General features: G+C 41.4%; 1 protein-coding gene across 2 annotated transcripts; it reads right to left on the bottom strand.

Moving 5' to 3' along the window:
- Positions 1-8,665: 8,665 nt before the first annotated feature.
- LOC309374484 (dynein axonemal heavy chain 3-like) lies at positions 8,666-12,256 on the bottom strand. Of its 2 annotated transcripts, none has more exons than XM_081919408.1 (3): positions 12,022-12,256; positions 10,269-11,461; positions 8,666-9,093 (listed from the first exon to the last, which is right to left on the bottom strand). In XM_081919408.1, exons 1-3 carry the CDS (start codon positions 12,218-12,220, stop codon positions 8,812-8,814), a joined length of 1,674 nt encoding a protein of 557 aa, XP_081775534.1. In that variant the 5' UTR covers positions 12,221-12,256; the 3' UTR covers positions 8,666-8,811. The 2 variants fall into 2 exon arrangements, 1 of the variants encoding a protein (XP_081775534.1); XR_014170606.1 differs by having other exon boundaries at positions 8,988-9,093; positions 9,693-11,461.
- Positions 12,257-21,098: the final 8,842 nt, after the last annotated feature.

Raw genomic sequence — 21,098 nt, 5'->3', positions numbered from 1 at the left:
ACATCTAAAACAAAGAGACAATCAACAGCGACAGCAACACCCCACAAACCCCCAGTCCAAGAGTCTTACAAATGCTCTTACACTACAGTGGTACCTTGGATTACAAACACTTCGGGTTACAGACTCCACTAACCCAGAAGTAGTACCTCAGGTTAAGAATTTTACCTCAGGATGAGAACAGAAATTGTGTGGTGGCAGCAGGAGGCCCCATTAGCTAAAGTGGTACCACAGATTAAGAATGGTTTCAGGTTAAGAATGGACCTCCGAAACGAATTAAGTTCATAACCAGAGGTACCACTGTATTTTGTTTCTTTTCAATTTTATATTGGATATATAGGGTATGCTGGCTTTTCAGTCTTTTCGAGAATCTTGCCTCCCAGCAGAAATCTCCCTCCTTTCTTCCGCCCCCACTGCTCACCCACCTCCACCTACTGAATCCTGAAATGATGCCCTCTTTTTTCTTAGCCCTTCATGAAGAAGCTGAACTGGCCAACTTTCTGTCTTTCACACAGCTATTAAAGGCATGGGAGCCCTTTCCCTTTTTTTGCAATTGATCCTCCTGACACAGTGGCAGCTTTTACTGCTCGAACATTGTTAGGCAGAATTGTTCAAAATGACCTTTTTTATGATACAAAAAGAAGTCGCTATCAGCCAGATTACACCATTTATATATGTTGTTGAAGTGGATAAAACATTATGCATTTGCCCAATTCAATGTGCAAAAGATCTCGTTCTCTCTTTCTATGTTTCTCTCTGTTTCCCTCTCCCTCTCTCCATGTTACCTGGGAAGCAGCAGGTCCTTTGGCCTGCAACAGTGTACATTCCTACATTACGCGTAGCATTTTTGTCATGAACTTTTGTAGCCTTATTGGAGTTCACCGATTGGGTCTGCGTTGCTCCGGGACAGGAGGAAGGAAGTCAAATGACACCGAGGTTGGTTCAAAGAAAGAGTTTATTCTGCTCTCCGGATAGCAGAAGGCACTTGCATGATCAAGTCCACAGCAAGTCCAAAGAAATGACAAGTTTCATACAGTATATATATCCTCCAGGCACCAACCACGTCAGCCTATGTACGCAGGTTGACATCACATAGGTTCTTGCTCTGGTATTCTTAACCATAAAAGGGTATTCCTTCCTGTACTTCTGACCATAAAAGGATCTTCCTCTTCCTACTCTTATCTAGGAGGAAGAGGTCATCATCTCCGGGAACACGCTTCTGGCGTTGTTCCCAGACTTCAGTTTGTGCGTCTTTTGTGGTCAGCACATAAGATAGGGCATGGATGTGTCTTCTCTGTTCTGCTGGAGCAGTCAGGGTCATCCCTGCTGTCACAAACTGATAAAGGAGAGGGCTCTGAGCACAGCTGGGTTTTTGTTTATACATTGTCTCAGAGCTCAAGTTAATGGATTTTAGCTAAGGAAAAATAGGGATTTTGGTGCAGTTTCAAACTGCCTTCGCAGTCAGTTTTGGGTGTGGGAAACCCATTCCTTCATCCATTTCCTTTAAGTGACTCAAAGAGCCAAAGGATCAAGACGTATAAGACAAAAACAATCACAAGATAAAATGATGGTTTACGGGTGCTGTTCAAAGCTACAAAAATGATAGATGTCACATGCTAATCATACCTTTGAGATTTAGATCATCCCAGTGGAAGGACTGGCACTTTCAGCTGACAGAACTGCTTTCCTTTCTTGAAGGAGTCTGGTGCAATTTTCTATCTTCCCTGATCCCCCTTGTTAAAGCATGCTCTGTAGACAATGGGACGCTGGGAGCGCCGTGGTCTAAACCACCAAACCTCTTGGGCTTGCCAATAGTAAGATTGGCAGTTCAAATCCATGCGATGGAGTGAGCTCCTGTTGTTTTGTCCCAGCTCCTGCCAACCTGGCATTTCGTAAGCATGCCAGTGCAAGTAGATAAATAGGTACTGCTGCAACAGGAAGGTAAATGGTGCTTCCATGCACTCTGGCATTCATCACAGTGTCCCGTTGCACCAGAAGTGGTTTCGTCATGCTGGCCACATGACCCAGAAAAGCTGTCTGCAGACAAACGCCGGCTCCCTCGGCCTGAAAGCGTGATGAGCACCGCACTCAATAGTCAAATTCGACTAGACTTAACCATCCAGGGTTTACCTTAACTGTAGACAACATAGTGTTTGTTTGTTTGTTTGTTTTGGAGGGAGCTCAAGATCTTGGTTTTGAACTGCTGTTTGACCTTATATTTGGATTAGAAGTTTTAGATTGCAGAATACACAGGACGTAGATGTTTGTTTGCTTTTGCCAAATCATTTCCAGGTTGGTTTTTTTGGTTTTTGGTTTTGGTTACCTTTCCACAAAACAACCAGTCAATGGTGTACAGGCAGGCCATGGGTTTCATAAGTTTCATAAGTTGGTACTTCCCTTCTCCTTAGACTACTAAAAGATAGATACTCTATGAATCCAATGAAGAACCTTCAGCTGGTACTTGGACCAGGAAAAGTTTAGAGCGAGGGGAAACACTTTCTCATTTTCCTGTGTCATTTAGCAACTTTTCACAAGCCTACCTTGATTTTGTGAGAAAAAACAAAACTGAAAAATTCTTGAATCAGAAAACCTAGAAAGAAAACAGAGGCACAATAACAGCAAACTATATGTGAATGCAACTTTGACAAGTTTTTGAAATGAAAAACACCCTCAGGGGGCTGCAATTTTGTTCAGAGAGGTACTTAATCCTTTCCCTGATAGCTGTTTTTCAGCTCAGACTCAACCCTTCCAAGATGCATTTGCTCTTGGGATTCTAAATGTAACATTACCTTGGAAAACTTGCATCTCAAACCCCGGGTGGGGTGGGGAAGTAGACAAAAAAACCCCAGACACCTGAGACAGGATAAGACACCTCCTCCCTTGTTGAACCCTCAAATTCAGAATTCAGAATTGAGGGGCTGCTTTTCTTTAAACCAATCACAAAACCATTAGGACTTCATTCTGCATTATTCGTGCACAACATGTAGCTTGCCAGGATAGAAAGGAATCATTGGAAAGTATTGCTTAAAAGAAAACTCAGTTTAAAATGAAATAAGAATTTAATGGAAACAAAAGGTTAACTTCTATCCATAGTTTATTAAGCTTTACCAGATATGCTGAACGAAAGCCTGCTTTTCTATATATATATAAAAAAGAGAAAGTCTTTTATGTAAATAGAAACATTTGGCTCAAAGTCAAGCATTATAAGTATGATACAAGAGAAGAAGAAGAATAGGAATACCACCCCTCAAACTAAATATGGGAGTTTCCCCACCCCTTTTCCCTATAAGACTCACACTTTCAAAATAAAAATTTTCTTGAGCCACACTGAATGTTATTATTGATAGGAGATACACTGGAAAACAAAACAAAACAAGTCCTTGCAGTGCTTGATTTATAACGTAGAACACAACTACTTTATAAAATGATAACAGGACACCCAGAAAGTATAAAACAATACAGCTACATAGGAACATGGATCATTCCCAAAATATAATTATAATGAAGCCTCTTACATATATGAACCTTAGCTATGTATACAAACTCAGTGAGAGGTGTAAGCATGCTTTGGCCAGGCAATATCATATATATTCAGTCTAATTTGAGACAAACAAACTCTCATCTCCTTTTGATAATAATTTTTATTAGTTTTCCATTACAATCAAATAATAGCCTCATTATAACAATACCAATTTATAATACAATTATTAATGCCAATAGTTCAAATACCAAATTATATAATTTAGATATGGTGGCCCCCCACATGCTAAAATTGATGGCTTGATGATTTGCTTAATTTCTGCATTCCAAAATCTTATTAATTTCCATTACATTCCGGTCATAATAATAATCCATTATACAACAACTGCAATATTCATAACTTCTACTCATGTTGACACATTAAATGACTTGTAAAACTACAAGTGAGGAACTCAAACTATATTCTTATTCTTCCTGTGTGTGACAATTATTCTGTCTGTGGTGTTTCTTCCTGTGCTTGTAAGATGTTATGTCTTTCTTTCCCCTGCTTGTTGCTGTTATCCAGATGTTTTTGGCCTACAACTCCCATGATCCCTAGCTAGCAGGACCAGTGGTCAGAGATGCTGGGAATTGTAGTCTCAAAACATCTGGAGGGCCGAGGTTGAGGAAGCCTGCTGTTATCCACCATCCCTTGAGTGAAAGAACAACACATTGTTGTTTCAAAAATTTCTCCATCGTTCCATCCCATGCTTCATTGTATATATATTTGAGACCCAAAAGATTTGATGCACAGTGAGGACTTAAAAGCTATTTTTTTAGGATCAAGAATGAATGGATGGATATATATATAGGGCTTAAAATATTTCCCATCTCTTAGGGTCCTAAAGAAGACCAGGGGCATTTGAAATCTGTTTCTTCTTAACAGGGGCACCAAGCTGGCTCATGTACACAACAAAATTATTCATTATTATGTTCCCTGAAGTCTTCACAGAGGGTAAAGGTAAAGGGACCCCTGACCATTAGGTCCAGTCGAGGCCGACTCTGGGGTTGCGGCGCTCATCTCGCTTTACTGGCCGAGGGAGCCGGCGTACAGCTACTGGGTCACTCAGAACTCTTTCCACACTGTCAAGGACAGTTGCCAGCACAATAGGGAGAAGAATCCACAACATGAAGCAGTGCAAAGCTGGCAGATTAGTAATAGCATCAAGAGGTGACAATCTCAAGTCTCTTGCCTCTCCTTTCTTCTTTGCATAGACAGTTTCATGTCTGTTTATCCTTCTCCTTTCAGAGTGAGGAACAATAGCTCTCTCCAATCCGCTGACCTTTGCATATTCTATGCTATCTTTTCAAGCTATGTATACACAAAATCTAATGGTTATGATGCCAATGAATGTGTTTACACTATTTATTGCAGACAAAATGAGCTGTTTGCAACAGTGGAAAGGACTCCCTTGAAAAGTAGGGGACTCTTCTTCATAGGTGGGTTTTTAGCAGAGCTTGGGTGGCCATCTGTCAGGAATGCTTTAGTAGAGATTCCAACTCTACAATTCTGTGATCCTATGAATATATAAGAAGAATGCAATGTCAAGGGATGCCGGTGGTGCTGTGGGTTAAACCACAGAGCCTAGGGCTTGTCGATCAGAAGGTCGGTGGTTCAAATCCCTGTGATGGGGTAAGCTCCCATTGCTCGGTCCCTGCTCCTGCCAACCTAGCAATTCGAAAGCACAAAGGGCAAAAACAGTCATACCACTTGTTACATTCGGTTCAGGTTATGTCTTTTCAGGTTGCGTCCCACGGTGACCCGGAAGTATTGGAAAGGGTTACTTCTGGGTTTTGCCGCTTGCGCATGCATAAACGTGCATGCACAAACACGCAAAATGACATCACACGCATGCGCAGAAGTGGTGAATCGTGACCTGCGCATGCGCAGACGCGGATTGTGTTCCTTTCAGGTTGCAAACAGGGCTCCGGAACGGATTCTGTTCACAACCAGAGGTACCACTGTAGATAAATAGGTACCGCTCTGGCGGGAAGGTAAACAGCATTTCTGTGCGCTGCTCTGGTTCGCCAGAAGCTGCTTAGTCATGCTGGCCACATGACCCAGAAGCTGTACGCCAGCTCCCTCAGCCAATAAAGCAAGATGAATGTAGCAACCCCAGAGTTGTCTGCAACTGGACCTAATGGCCAGGGGTCCCTTTACCTTTTATTGTCATGGTAGCATCTACTATATATTTTGGAAAGCTGTCTGTTTACTAGGCATTTAGAATTTTTAAAAAGCTATTATAACTGAATTTTGCATGATGGTTCCCGAGACCAAGGGGAAAGTTTTTTATTGATGTCTGAATACAACTGCATGTCATTCTGAACCACGATGAGAGACTGAGCATTTCAGAACTGTGCTGACTGTCCTGATATTATTGCTGTTGTTTCTTAGAATTTCTGAGCAGCTAGTTTTAAATAATTAGGAATTGCCATAAGGGAGGTTGTACCCCTCCTTTGAGTCTTTAAAACGAATATTAAAAGGCAAGAGTCCAGAAATGGCTAAGCTACCAAATCTCCCGACCTTCTCCAGATATGACAGTCTACAGCTAGAAATATCACTACACAACCTCTTCAGGGTAGGCAAGCAGAATGTCTCTCCTTGTCTGGGGTTCCCAACCAAGAATAAAAATGGAGTACCTCACCTTAGAGATCCCCCAGAAAGAAGGGGCCTCAATAGTTTATATGAAAGAGATCCAGTTGGGAGTGAAGAACCAGAACTAAGGTGGACATACAGTACAGGTGAAACTCGGAAAATTAGAATATCATGGGAAAGTTCATTTATTTCAGTAATTCAACTTAAAAGGTGAAACTAATATATGAGATAGATGCATGACATGCAAAGAGAGATATGTCAAGCCTTTATTAGTTATAATTATGATATTATGGCGTACAGCTCATGAAAACCCCAAATTAACAATCTCATAAAATTAGAATATTGTGAAATGTTCAGAAGGGCAGCCCATGTTTCACATTTGACTCCTCTTCTTTCTTCTATATCCAATCCAGTCATTTCTTCCTGTCCAACTGATTATAATAATAGCTTTCCCCTTTGAAGTTGTGCATTACATATCCTACTGCTTTCTATGCTGCTGTGGCTGTCTGTCCCTTACAAAATAAACAAAAGTGTGTGTGTGTGTGTGTGTGTGTGTGTATCATGACTGATCAAACAGCAACATAAAACAAAATAGGGGAAAAAATAAAATAAAAGTAGCAGACTCAAATAAACTTTGTGATCAGTCAATATACGCCCAAAATCTAATACCTGTGTTCCCTTCACAGAGCTGCAGAGTTCCCTAGGAAGAGGAACTAACCTCTCAGCACCCTTAATAAACTCCAGTTCCCAGGATTTTAGAGGGGGAATTCATGACTGTGTAAATAGGTATGATATTGCTTTAAATGTATGGTGCAGATGGGTCCTAAAACCACCAGAAGATTAATATCTGGGGCAGAGAGAGAAAGGCAGAGAGCAAGGAAGACCTTACAAGGGAATGGACGAAGTCACAGAATCAAAGAATCATAGAGCTAGAATGGAAGAGAGGGTCATCTAGTTCAACATCTTGCAATGCAGGGGCTCAAAGCCATGACCCTGACCTGAAAATGAAAGCCATGGTAGGAACTGGGGAAAGCCAGAAGCGAAGTTGAATGAAATGACAAAGCAAAGAGTTGGGCTCAACGCAAGAGACAAAGAAACTTGGGAGCAAAGTAAAGAGGACTTCCAGACCAGCGTTAGTCTTGGGTGGGATTCAGCCACATCCCAGCAAATCCCAGTTGTGCAGTCCAAAGTTTTTGGGAGGCCTTGAACAACAAACCCACTCCTCCCAAAAGAATGGACTTTTTACAAAATATTCCACCTGTGGGGAAAGCTGATAGTTTCCCAGGACTTCTGCTTCTTTACAATATGCAGTTGGAAAGAACAGAGAGCTGGAGAAGCCTGTCCTTGTCGTCCAGTAATCTCCTACCATAGTTAGATTCGCCTAGGAATAGATACAACGCATTGGAATGAAAATGGTAAGATATTTATGGAGAGTGCAGAGATACCTTCTGATTAAAACAGAAGACTACATAAGACTCTGCTCACAAGGTGACCGGAGCCCTAATACAGTGGGCACAGGGGGAAACTGGAACCTACAGTGGGACACTTTTAATAAGCAGCCATATGTTAGCTGGCCTTGCATTACTAGGGATGATGGAGTTTTGTCACAAATCCCAATATACTATGGGGTTTGTGAGGGTGTTTTGTGACAGGGCTGAGGTAAGTTTGTGATGGCCCTTTGTGAGTGGGCTCAGGTGGGGTTTGTAATGGCCCTTTGTGAGTCTGCTGAGGTGGGGTTTGTGATGGCGCTTTGTGAGTGGGCTCAGGTGGGGTTTGTGACTCAAACGCTTAGGATGAGTCCCCAGTAGCATTTCATCTTTCAGCCTTGTAGATGTTAGCAGTTATGGAAGTGGACAACAGCCCTTTAAAGAACACAGCCAGCTCCTCTGCAAAGGCAGGGCTCATTGCAGGGCAGGGTTTGCCAACCTCAACCTCTTTGCTGAGACAACACCCACCCATTAACCACAATCAAGAGAAAACTGTAGCCACTGGAGGTCACAGGACCTGTCCATGGTTCTGATAGGGCTTGCCTAAATCTGGGTGTATATTTATACCCAGGTACCTGCTTGGGAGTTCCATCTGAAAATATCTATTTCTTACAAATGCAGATCAAGTATTATGTGGCACCTGTAACAGTGCCAGTTCCACAGATCCAAGCAGTTGCATGGGCATATATAGGATAAGGAAATCTCACAAGTAAACTAGGGACAAGCTTTGCAGGCTTTGCATTTAAGCGTGGTGGGAGATTAAAATGTTTGCGGCCATTCCTGTCATTCCCCCCCCCCGCACCCCCGTCTGTCTTTCTTTTTCACCCCACACTCGTGACCAGTAATAAAACCAGAAGCTCTTTTCTTCAGGATCGCCTAAGCAAGAACAATCACACAGTTTTACACCCCAGAATGGTTTTAAAATTAAAAATTGGCAGGCGTCCACTTTACATCTCGCTCGCCCTCTGCTAAGAGAAGATTGGAGGGGTGATTTAAAAAGAAAGAAAGGGGGGTAGCAGTTGTGTCAACAGAGTCTGCCCCAAGTAAGAAACCTTTTTCTTGCAGATGCCTTGAAAGCACAACTTAGGTGTTCCTTTATTACTTCAGAGAATTCTACAAGGCAGAAATGCAGAGTCCTGTTCTTTGATCTCTGTTAAGGCTGAATTGTTTCTTTTGTGGTATTTCTGGAAACATCATTGTAAGAGGTCTGAGTTATTCTTCCCCAGAATGTGTAGTTTCATTCATTCTCACTGGGGGCAAACCGTCAGCTTCTCTCAGTTGTTCATGTTTGGGTGCCACCACATTTGCGGCACGGTAGTGCTCTTCAACGGCCTTGACCCCTTCTTTCACGCTCTCGATGGCCAGCTTGACTGGTATTGGTGGATCCGGCATGGGTTTGAAAAAGGAGATATTTCCCAGGTTCAGGGAAAGGGGAGCCGAAAGGGGAGGGTCCAGGGCTGGCATTGCCTCGGCAAGTTCTCCCTCGCACTCCTCCTGTAATCATATCAAATATACCACATAGTCAGGATGAACAGTCCAGTGAAACAATCACTTTCCAAGAACCACCCTTTCCCTTCTTATTCCAGGTGCTGTCACTGGATGTGCCCTGATTGGAATTGATTGAGGGCCCTCTCGGTGGCAGTTCCCCACCTGTCAAATGCACTCCCTGGTGCAATGGGAACAGGCTCACCCAGTGAGTTCTAGAACTCAGTGTGGATTTGAACCCTGGTCTCCCCTGGCCTAACACTCAACTGCATCACACTCACTCACTTGTGACCCCACAAAAGGAGGGCATTTTTAGCCCAATATTACTTTTAACTCTGGGGTAAATAGCAACCCTGGGGAGGCAGATCAGAACGGGCAGGGGGCCACAAGGGGTTGAATCCCCTCTCAGCAACATCATGTGTGAACATCCCCTCTTAATTGCCGCTCTTTCATTAAAAACCAACTGTGGAAGGGCACATCATGTGCTGACAGTGCAGTCCTGTGTGTGCAATTTTTTTTAGTCTTCTTGGGTTCAAAGGGGCTTACTCTCAGGTAAGTTGGCATAGCAGAGGATGGGGAGGGAGCACCAGGCTGCACAGCACAATGACCTGAATACCCTGGGCAATAGCGCCACTTCATTGGCTTCCTTTTCATCTGCACCCACTAGCTGCTCCTTGGCATCAGAAACCAAAATGATTTCTTTTTCTAAGAGGACCACCAATTTCTCCGTTTCTGCGGAAGTCTGAATCTATTTCAGCTGAAGAGCTGGAAGCTCCTTTGGCATTATTGCAATCTAAGGAGGGCAACCAAGGAAGAGGGCATAATCTACATATTAATTCCTTACGGTCCAATTCTTCAATTCACAACATTTCATAATCATATTAAAGTTCAGGAAAAAAATCAGGACAAAAATGCACCAACATTTTAGTGGGCAATTAGGTACCAGAATCTGCCAGTGATTTTGCTTTCTAACTAATCAGGAACTGTAGTTTGTTAACGGTGCTGGGAATTGTAGTTCTGAAAGATACAGTGCCCAGGATTCTTTGGAGGAAGTCATGGGCCTTGGTGTGTCTACAGCTATTGTCTTTCAACAATAATATGTTAATAATAGTATGTTAATAATACTGAGCTTGCAACGGCTACAGCAGATAATGAAAACAGATACAAATTTCCATAAAATCTACCTGTTTCAACATAACCAGAGACACGGGCTCCTTGGTGACGTGCTCAGACTCCTCCAAGTAGTATTCCACTTGAAATCCATTGAGTAAAAACTTGAAATTGCTTGAGTACTCAATAACGTTCTCTCTCAGTCTCTGTTCATAATACTGAGCTTGCAACGGATACAGCAGATAATGAAAACAGATACAAATTTCCATAAAATCTACCTGTTTCAACATAACCAGAGCCATGGGCTCCTTGGTGACGTGGTCAGAGTCCTCCAAGTAGTATTCCACTTGAAATCCATTGAGTAAAAACTTGAAATTGTTTGAATACTCAATAACGTTCCCTCTCAGTCTCTGTTCATAATACTGAGCTTGCAACAGATATGGCAGATAATGAAAACAGATACAAATTTCCATAAAATCTACCTGTTTCAACATAACCAGAGACAATAGCTCCTTGGTGATGTGGTCAGACTCCTCCAAGTAGTATTCCACTAGAAATCCATTGAGTAAAAAATTGAAATTGCTTGAGTACTCAAGAACGTTCTCGCTCGGTCTCCTGTACTCTACACCCTGCTGTTTGAAAGTTGCCATTAGCAGCTCTGGCTCTGAGAGGGCACCCAACTCTTCCTCGCCGATATTTTCAAGCAAGACTAGGGTTCCAAACTGGATGGCGTTCTCCAAATTCCTTACGTAAGTGGAGTCAGACACCTTGGTAATGGAAAAATTATAGCTTGCTGCTTCCATGCATCTATCCTCGTTTCCTCCCAAGCTCATCTTTTCAGCCCTTTCCAGCTTTTGAGAGCATTCTTCAATCCTGTTTTCAAGTTCCTTCTTCCGTTTATTAAGTGATTCCAGTTCATCGTTCAGGTCCCAGAGGCGGTCAATTACTTTCTTTAGTTCGTCTCTGTCCGTATTGAGCTTCTGCATCAGTAGAGTGAGCAACCCTTCCTCTTTCCTGAGTTCTTGATGTTTTGGGGCCACCACCTTTGCCACCCGGTCGTACGCTTCCATGGATCCAACTCCTTGGCACAAGCCTTTGCAGGCAGATGATACAGCTGGCTCTATGAAAGATGGCTGAAAGTCCACATGGCTGAAAGTCCACAACTTCTCTCTACTTCTCTTCATTACAGCTGGGAGGAAATTCTCTTTGTCAGAAGTCTTCAAGGAGTCGAGGAATTTCAGGTGCCTTACAACCATTTTGGAACTACCTGAAATTTCAAATAAATACATATATATTAAAATGTTTTCAAAAATATAAATGTCTCATTTTAAAAATCTGGAAGGTTTTCAACCTTGCTGTTCTTTCCCTTGTAATAGTTTTGGGAGCATCCAGGTGATTCTTAAGCCAAAGGAAAGGGATAAGGTCATAAAATGACACTTGCATCTATGGTTCATTTTATTGCATTGAATGCAGGGGGAGGGGCTGATGCCCATTGGACTTGTAGGGCAGAATACGGGAGAGTCAACAGTAGTGGGGAATTAGAGCCAATGACAGGCAGAGTGAACTAATTCTGGCTTTGTCCTCACCCTCCTTCCTGCTGAGTTCCATAACAGCAACACTGGGTCTAAGGAGGAACAGGAGCAGATGGGGGCTGGCTAATAGAGGCGGCTTAGCTTTTTAGGGCAGTTCTCCACTTGCCCTAATGGACTAAAGTCTACTGGTTGAATGTCTGAATATATAATATAAAGTGATACGATCAAAATGCTCAGTATCAACAAAGAAACACACCACAACCCCTCCCAATAGAGGATTAAAAAAATAAATTACCGCTTCCAGTTGACTCAGGTTTTCTTTCTGGCGTTTTTTTCACATTTTCCATGCCCAACGTGACAGGTCCTGGTGGATCATTTATGCAGTTGACAAATGAGGTATTTATCAGATTCAGGGTATGGAGAGCCGAAAACGGACCTTCCAGGGCGGGCATTTGCTCCACCAGGTCGCTCTCGCACTCCTCCTGTAATGACATCAAATATATTCTCAGTAGGGATTTGATAGCCCTGGTCTCCCCTTTTGTGGGGTCACAAGAGAGTGAGTGTGATGCAGTTAGCGTGTTAGGCCGGGGGGGCAGAGAGAAGGCAGGACGGGGCGTGCGTCCTGGGGGCGGGAAGCGCTGCCTGTACGGACACCCCTCCTTTCCCACCTTATTCAGTAAAGCCGTGGGTTTTGTATATTAATCTTTTGCTTCCTAGGATACTGGTGGTTTTATAATGGTTGCTGTTTTCAGAACCAGGAAGCCATTTGCCTGTAAACAGATTGGCCCCATTTTTGCCTAAGCCAAATGTAACCGACACCTGGAATCAATAATGTTGTGGCCCAATTTTAAATCCCAGAATACTGTCCTGCCCAGTTTGTTCACCTAACAACTTACGTTTTTGCAGGGTCACTGCATCAACTGAAATGCCCTCTGTGCGCCAGATAAGCTTAATATTGGATTTGCCTTCCCCATAGCAATATCCACAGCTTTGGCGGAGACAGCATTGCATGAAATCCTTTAAGTCCAACATCAGACTTATTTCGTCTATTAAAAAGAAAAGGAGCAGATAAAGAATGTCCTCAGACAGACTCTATCATGTGCCTGCCCTCCACCAGCCCTCTAATGCCTAAGCCAAATTCAATGTACACCTGAAATCAATCAATCAAATCCATTTATTGTGAGGACCATGCCTGTACACAAAAATCAACACTACAGTAGTTAAAAATATTAAAATTCATTACATACTATGCCAACAAAACCTTCTTCCCACAAAATAGAAAAGGAGGGAAAACGAGCAGCGAGTTAAACAGACAATGAAGGGGTCTTTACATTGTCGTCCATAAATCTTTCCCTGGCTTTCATGGCCTTCATCACAAAGACCGCTACCACATGGGTAATGTGTAAATTTGATAAAAAGTTAGGATTCCAGGTGGAGAAATCGAAACTGGAGACAGAACTGCTAGAACCTAAGACTAAGGTACTCTCAAAAATGTATAACTTGCTGCTGAAATGGAACACACAAGACGAATTGGTTAAATCGGCTATGATAAAGTGGGCCCAGGATATTGGGCACAACATTATGTTTGAGGACTGGGAAAGGTTATGGACTACCGGGCTGAACTTCACAGCATGTAATGCTCTGAAGGAAAATGTAATGAAAATGATATATAGATGGTACATGACCCCAGTGAAATTGGCTAAAATATACCATTCGTCTGATAACAAATGTTGGAAATGTAAGGAAAATGAAGGAACATTCTTTCACCTCTGGTGGACCTGCCCTAAAGTGAAGGCCTTTTGGGAAATGATATATAATGAGTTAAAAAAGGTATTTAAGTATACCTTCACCAAGAAACCAGAGGCCTTCCTTCTGGGCATGGTCGGCCAGAACGTGTTAAAGAAGGATAGAACATTTTTTATGTACGCTACAACGGCGGCAAGGATACTTATTGCTAAGAGCTGGAAAACACAAGATCTACCAACACTGGAAGAATGGCAGATGCAGCTGATGGACTATATGCAACTGGCTGAGATGACTGGCAGAATCCGCGACCTGGGAGAGGAGAGGGTTGAAGAAGACTGGAAGAAATTTAAGATTTATTTACAAAAGTATTGTAATTTGGTTGAATCCTAACAAGGAAGCCAGAGCAGAAATAACTGTCTACCATTAAATTATAATTTTTTATTTGAGTTTAACCTAAACATTGCACTTAAGAGTATAAACAAGATGATAATTTGCTTGGAAAAATTCGTTTTTAATGATGAGAGTGGAAGCGGGAGACGTGAGGGAGTCCGCAATAGAATGAAAAGATGTTATGAAACCTATTTTGTTTGTTAAATATGTATCTGTAAAAAATCTTAATAAAAATTTTTATAAAAAAAAAAAAAATTTTACTCTATCTTCAGGACTGGTTATAGAGTTGGGTATAATTTGCAGCAATGCGTCTCTAAAGCCCGAGTAAATGGGGCAATAGAGGAAGTAATGTGTAAGATCCTCTTTAATTTTCATAAGGCAAGGACATAAACGGTGTTCTACTGGGGTTTTTGTGTATCTACTGGTCAGATAAGCAGTTGGCAATGTTTGAAACCGTGCCATAGTGAAAGCTCTCCGAAGGGTGGGATCAGTGATCTCCACCAAGTAGTTGGCACAGATTTCGACTGCTTTTACACGGGGGAACCAGTAGGAAAACCCAGAGTTTTTTATCTTGGTGGAGTCCAAAAAGGCGTCTTTTTCAAAGATCCATTCCCGAACTTTATCAGGGCTCCACAGTTTGAGAGTATTAAACTCAGGTAGGTTGTATCTGGATAGAATGTCTAGTAGGCTTTTATGCCAAGTGGTATTATTTTGTAATGATACAAAGGCTTGTTTAGCCAATAAGGTGTTCGGGGCATCTATGAGGTTGGTGAAAAAACGTAGGAATCTTAAGTGGGCCCTGGCAGACACAGAAGGTAATCCTACTTCCACTCTTAGGAGAGCTGCCGGAGTACTCTGAGGGAGGCCTAGAATTCTTCTGAAATAATTTTTTTGGAAGATTTCAAGACGTTCTAACAGCTTCTGATTCCATCCCCAGAGTTCTACTCCGTATAACATCTGTGGAATCACTTTTCCAACAAAAGTTTTTAGTGCCGGGGTCACCAGTTGCCCTCCCCTCGAATAAAAAAAGCTGAGCAGAGCACCAGTTGTCCTACGTGCTAGAAGGGCTACAGTCTTGAAGTGGGCAAGCCAGCTAGATGTAGCTTTGAAAGTGATACCAAGATATTTAAAGAGGAGACATTGTTCAATTTTGTGTTCATCTAGAGACAATCTAAATGTGTGGCGAGCTTTAGTAAATACCACAATTTTTGTTTTATCATAATTTATCTTTAGAGAGTTTTGGGAACAATAAGCTGCGAGCCCCTCCAGCATGCTGAGTAGGCCCCTTCGAGTGAGTGCCATGACCGCCATGTCATCAGCATATAGCAGTATATTCAGGGGTTTGCCTTCCAGGGCAGGAGCTGATGACTTATACTTTGCCATATGTTGAACAATGTCGTTTATATAGAAATTAAAGAGGAACGGCGCTAACAAACAGCCCTGTTTAACCCCTTTCCCCAGTGGCAGTGGGTCAGTATAGTTGCCTGACATCCCAGTTCTGATTTTAACTATGGTGTCTGAATGTAACTCTCTAAGTATTTTGAGAAGTCGTCTATCAATATCTGTGTCATATAGTTTTTGCCATAATTTGTCCCTGAAAGGGAGCCTGCTTGGCAGGGGCTGGGTTCCACCGCGCCGGCAATGCGGGGACCCTCAAAAACCATGGGCGCTGAAACCCATGGGCATGGTGACTCGGCTGGCACCGTTTGCGCCCCCCGACCCGCGAAGGAGCCTTTTTAAAGGCTGCGGAGCGGGTGACAGGGGGGGGTGGTGCTGTGAATCCTCCGCTTCCCCTGCCGAGCGAAGCCGCATGCCATTCGACGGAGAGCGCTGACTTCTTCCATTGGAAATCTGGACTTAAAAGAATAACCCGTGAGTAATTGGAACTTGGATTAAAAAGGGAGAATTTTTTTAAAAAAAATTCGGAGCGAGCGGGGGAGGTGCAAAAAAGGAAGTCAGCCTCCCCCCTGTTGTAGAGGAGTTAAAGCAAAGGATTTGACAACTAAGATCGAGTGCAACCTTATTTTGATAAAGTTATTAAATTTCGCGATGGAAAATTATAAGACTGGGCTGGAGGAGAAAAGTGGAATGTGAACTAAAATGCAACCCCCCCCCCCCCGGGAACCCCGGGAGCGATCCGTGAGAGCGCCAGGAGAGGAGAAAGAGAGGTTTTGACAGCTGTCAAAGGAGATGTCAAAGTGGAAGAACAAAAGAGAACTTTGTTACGAGGACTTTGCCGGTTACATTTGTTATAAATTGGATATAAATTGTTTAAAACAAGGAACAACAAGTTACTTTGACTGTTGGGTGTGATCTGGAAGGAAATAGAGTTACTATAATCCTTCTAGAGGAGCTGTGGGACACTACAAGTATTGTTGGCATGGAATTGGAATAGGACTTTTTATCTCCTGGGAAACTGCAGAAGTGGTACACTATTTTGTCTACAGAGGTCTATACACTAAAGGAGACAATAGATTTATCTATTGAAGAATGGAAGGGACTTGACGTAATGTTTTGTACCTGAATAACAAAGCCTCTGCAGAGGAATTAGAAGCTTTTGGAATTAGAACATTTGTGCAGGAGAGCAGGGGAAAAAAAGGAGGAGAGAGATCAACAAGAACAACAAGAATTGGACAAAGTTGAAAGCGGGAACATTTGGGACATCCAGATTTGAAAGGTCTAAAGAAATAAAAATGGAGTTTTTACTCTTAAATACAAAGATCTGGATGGAAAAAATTGACCTTTTTGAATCAGATTCCTTCCAAGATTGGACATTCGATATTAAAGATGACTTAAAAGACGGCAAAGACTATTAAAAAGACGGCAAAGTGGACTGGTGAAGAACTATGGTTTAGATGTGGGAGCTCCAGGACGACAGTAGACATTGATGGACATTGGGAACGCAACCGGGAAAGGGGGGGGAGGGAAATTTGGAATCCAAAGGGTGTTAAATTACATTTTATTCTTTTTTCTATCTTTTTTATTCTAATCTGTACTGTATATTAAAGAAGGGAACTCGTGGAAGGGATTAGGTCGATTTTAGGGGATGGGAAAATATTTTTTTAAATTGGGTCAATGATAATAACTTTAAAACTTGGGGTAAGAATTTGTTGAATTTATGTGAAAGAAGTGGAATACAAGAGGGGGAGGGGAGGGGGAGTCCTGGAAAGATGCTTATGAAAATAAGGTCTTAATTTTGGATGCTTTTCTTTTTCTTTTTCTGTTATATTTGAAAATCTTTAATAAATATTATTAAAAAAAAAATTTTCCCTGAAATCAATAATGTTGTGGCCTAATTTTAAATCCCAGAACATTGCCCTGTCCAGTTTGTGCACCTAACAACTTCTGTTTTTGCAATGGTTTACCATCACCTGGAGGTGCTGGAGGAGACTCTTGAGAGTCCCATGGACTGCAAGAAGATCAAACCTCTCCATTCTTAAGGAAATCAGCCCTGAGTGCTCACTGGAAGGACAGATTGTGAAGCTGAGGCTCCAATACTTTGGCCACCTCATGAGAAGAGAAGACTCCCTGGAAAAGACCCTGATGCTGGGAAAGATGGAGGGCACAAGGAGAAGGGGATGACAGAGGACGGGATAATAATAATAATCATAATAATAATAATAATAATAATGATGATGATGATGATGATGATGATGATGGTTGGATAGTGTTCTCGAAGCTACCAGCATGAGTTTGACCAAACTGCAGGAGGCAGTGGAAGACAGAAGTGCCTGGAGTGCTTTGGTCCATGGGGTCAGGAAGAGTCGGACACGACTAAACAACAACATATTGTAAAAACTGGGAAGTTCATTACAAGTTAAAATCCATCCATGTATCCATTACTTTATCCCACTTTAAAAAAACACAAAAACATTAAACAGCCTTCAGACTAACAGAGAACAAACAAACATAATGGGGTCCAGTATATTCTAAATACTATTTTTTTATTGTATGAGCCTCAATTTAATGTCCAGAGACACCCTTGTTATGTGTCTTAATATACTTAAGCAATTATTTATTTATTACTGTTTCACTGTATTTTATTCTTGTGAATTGCTTTGGGACATTACATTGCTGGAAGTGATTTGTACACTTACCGGTAATAAATGAAGCTGAGAGGTAGTTCCATACTTGGTATTGTTTTGAGGAGACCTGCCAAGCCATAAAGTTCATCAGGTGGCCTTGGGCAAGTCATGGCCTCTCGGACCAGTTTCTTTCACGGGCTTCTTTTGACTACGAGTAGAAACTGAGAAATTCATGAGCTCCTTGACATAACAGGATTGTAAATGGGAGAGTATGGGAGAGTAACTATGATTATTATTAATAATAATTTGTAGAACAAGCACGGGGAACCTTTAGCAGTCCAGATGATGCAGAACAACTAACAACACTAGCAGGGTTGTTGTAAGAAGACTTGTAACGTTAATGTTTACAGTGGTGCCCCGCAAGACGAATGCCTCGCAAGACGGAAAACTCGCTAGACGAAAGGGTTTTCCGTTTTTTGAGCTGCTTCGCAAGACGAATTTCCCTATGGGATTGCTTCGCAAGACAAAAACGTCTTGCAAGTTTGTTTCCTTTTTCTTAACACCATTAATATAGTTGCGACTTGACTTTGAGGAGCAACTCATAGAACGCAGTGTACATAGTAGCCTTTTTTGAGGTTTTTAAAGACTTTGGTGATTTTTGAAGCTTTTCCAAAACTTCTTTTGCAGCCTTTTGGTAAGTTAAGCTTTTAAAACTTTTTTTTTGGGGGGGTGGATTTTGGGTTGGGGTGTTTGGAATTCAAGGACTTGGTGTTGGGGAGGGGTTTGCAAGAATCTGGAAGCTTGTGGTTTTTTTCTGCATTTTTATGATTTTCTGTGACCATTGGGCCACTCTGCTGTTTTTTAAAAAAAATTCTGGATTTGAATTTCTGTGTGCTGGGTGGCTGGGGGAACAGTTGGGGAGGGGTTTGCAAGAATCTGGAAGCTTGTGTTTCCCCCTCTGCATTTTTATGATTTTCTGTGACCATTGGGCCACTCTGCTGTTTTTTTAAAAAAATTCTGGGTTTGAATTTTGAAATGCTCTTTACAGTATGTGTGACTTTAAAGAGCACTTAATAAACTCTTGTTGTACCAAATTTGGCTTTGTTTGGACTTTTTTTGACCATAGGAACGCATTAATTGATTTTCAATGCATTCCTATGGGATTTCGTGCTTCGCAAGATGAAAAATTCGCTAGACGAAAAAAATTCACGGAATGAATTAATTTCGGCTTGCGAGGCACCACTGTATTACCATTTTACATTTATTTAAAATTGTGGTAAAATGAAGGAGGGAAACGTAAACATACAAATGCTATGAGGTAAAATTGGAATTATGAAAACCATGAGGCGGGATGGAAGGAAGTCAACAGCTCGTATGAGCAAATAATGAAAGAGTTTTATAAAGATGTAATTAATATTATAAAAAGGGAAAATTAATAAATATATTATTAATAAATAAATAAAAGATTGTAAAAAGAAGGGAAGAAGACTGTAGACAATAAATCTTCTTGTAATTACCACCACTGCTTGCTGTTTATATATGCCGGCAGCCTGCCAGCACACACATACACACCAGCTCGGGTCAACACTGTACAAATTCTTGCTGCACTATTCAAATACAACAATTCCTGTCTTCGTGTAATCCTCCCTGCTCTTTGCAGGCCAATTTTGCCAGGCTACAGTCTAATCCATATTTATTTGTGTAAAATACTGTTGAAAAGAACGGGATTTCTAAATAAACATGCATAGGACTGGCCTTTATAGCAGCTCTCCTATGCAAGACACTTATGCATACTTTGTAGTACGTTCCACTGGACTCAATGGAACTTACTTCCATTTAATCATTCAGACAATAAAAGTGCAAAGGTTCATATATGCTACAGATAATTTTTTAATAATATATTTACTTTGTATATAAATCTAGTTAAGCCACTATTTTAAATATCTGTGTTTATGTGGCACATATGGCAATGTGCAAATAGTAATTTTAAAGGATTAGCATCCAACAAATATTGCAACAGAGACATGGAAATGTGATATCAATTAACACATTAAGTGTGATTCTATGACAGATTTATGACTGAAATATGAGGGTAGTCTCAGGAGCAAAAGCAAGATGGAAACAGCAGTGTGTCTGTTTTCTGAAGTCTAGGAAAAAATAAATCCCACATGGAAAGTTTATTCTAAATATAATAAAAGTTTCAAGTCAACACAAACCTTATGTCAACTTTTCTTCAAATGAAAATCAAGATTGGGAAAATGCAGTTCGGATGAATCGAAGATGGTTGCATCAATCATTTTTGTTTAGTGGATATAGTGGGTCCAGCGTGCAGTGTCCAGAATTATTTGCAATGTGTATTTTAAGTATGGCTCAGCTGAATTTTTGTGAGTTTTAGTCACATGGTGTAGTCAATCATATGATCAGCTGACCCACTCAGGAACTTGATGGGTCTGATCATTAATATCAGTGGAAATGTCCGCTTTGGACCAAGGTGGAATTCTATTTTTGCTAGACTTAACCTGCCAGGTAATCTAGGAAGGAAAGATCAGTGTGGTAGCTTGGTTCCTGCTACTGATGCGCAGCGTAAATTAATAATGCAGAGTTTTAAAGAATAAAAGCTTTACTCAGTTAAAATAAACTTCATAAACAACATGGTTCCAAACAGTTTGACCGAGATTACATACTGACTCTGTTCACAACTGAGGCAGGCAGACTCTCACTGACATTGTAGCACCCAGCTTGTGGTTAACACTTAGCTGGAATGAAATATTCAATGCAGCAATAGAGAAATTAAAATAATAATTTATTTGTCAGACAAATAAATGAGAGACACAGTGGTATATGATTACCAAAGCTCTGCCCACTCCAGCCCTGATGGTCAGCACTTATATTTCCTCAGCCCAGCCCCCTTGCTCCTCCTTTGGCTGCCTCTGTCCAATCAGTCTGGTTGAAATTCCTATTGGCTGTTTGCTAGAACCAATCATAAAAGATACACCCATTTACTATTACCTTTTATGGGAGACAAAGAGCTATATTTCCTTCTATCTATAAATGGCAAATAAGTAGTCATATATCTTACATTTGCCTCAACAAGGCATCTTAATTACCAAATCACCTCTTGCCCGCCCTGCCCTCCAAAACAGATGGTTAATGGTTTTAAATTTTTATTTTAAACAGATGTCAGAGATCTTGGGTTTACATTCTCATACAT

This window comes from Podarcis melisellensis (assembly GCF_964234715.1).
Source record: "Podarcis melisellensis genome assembly, chromosome: 7".
NCBI lineage: Eukaryota > Metazoa > Chordata > Lepidosauria > Squamata > Lacertidae > Podarcis > Podarcis melisellensis.
The sequence above is the reverse complement of the archived record's forward strand: the minus strand, read 5'-3'. Positions and strand labels throughout refer to the sequence as shown.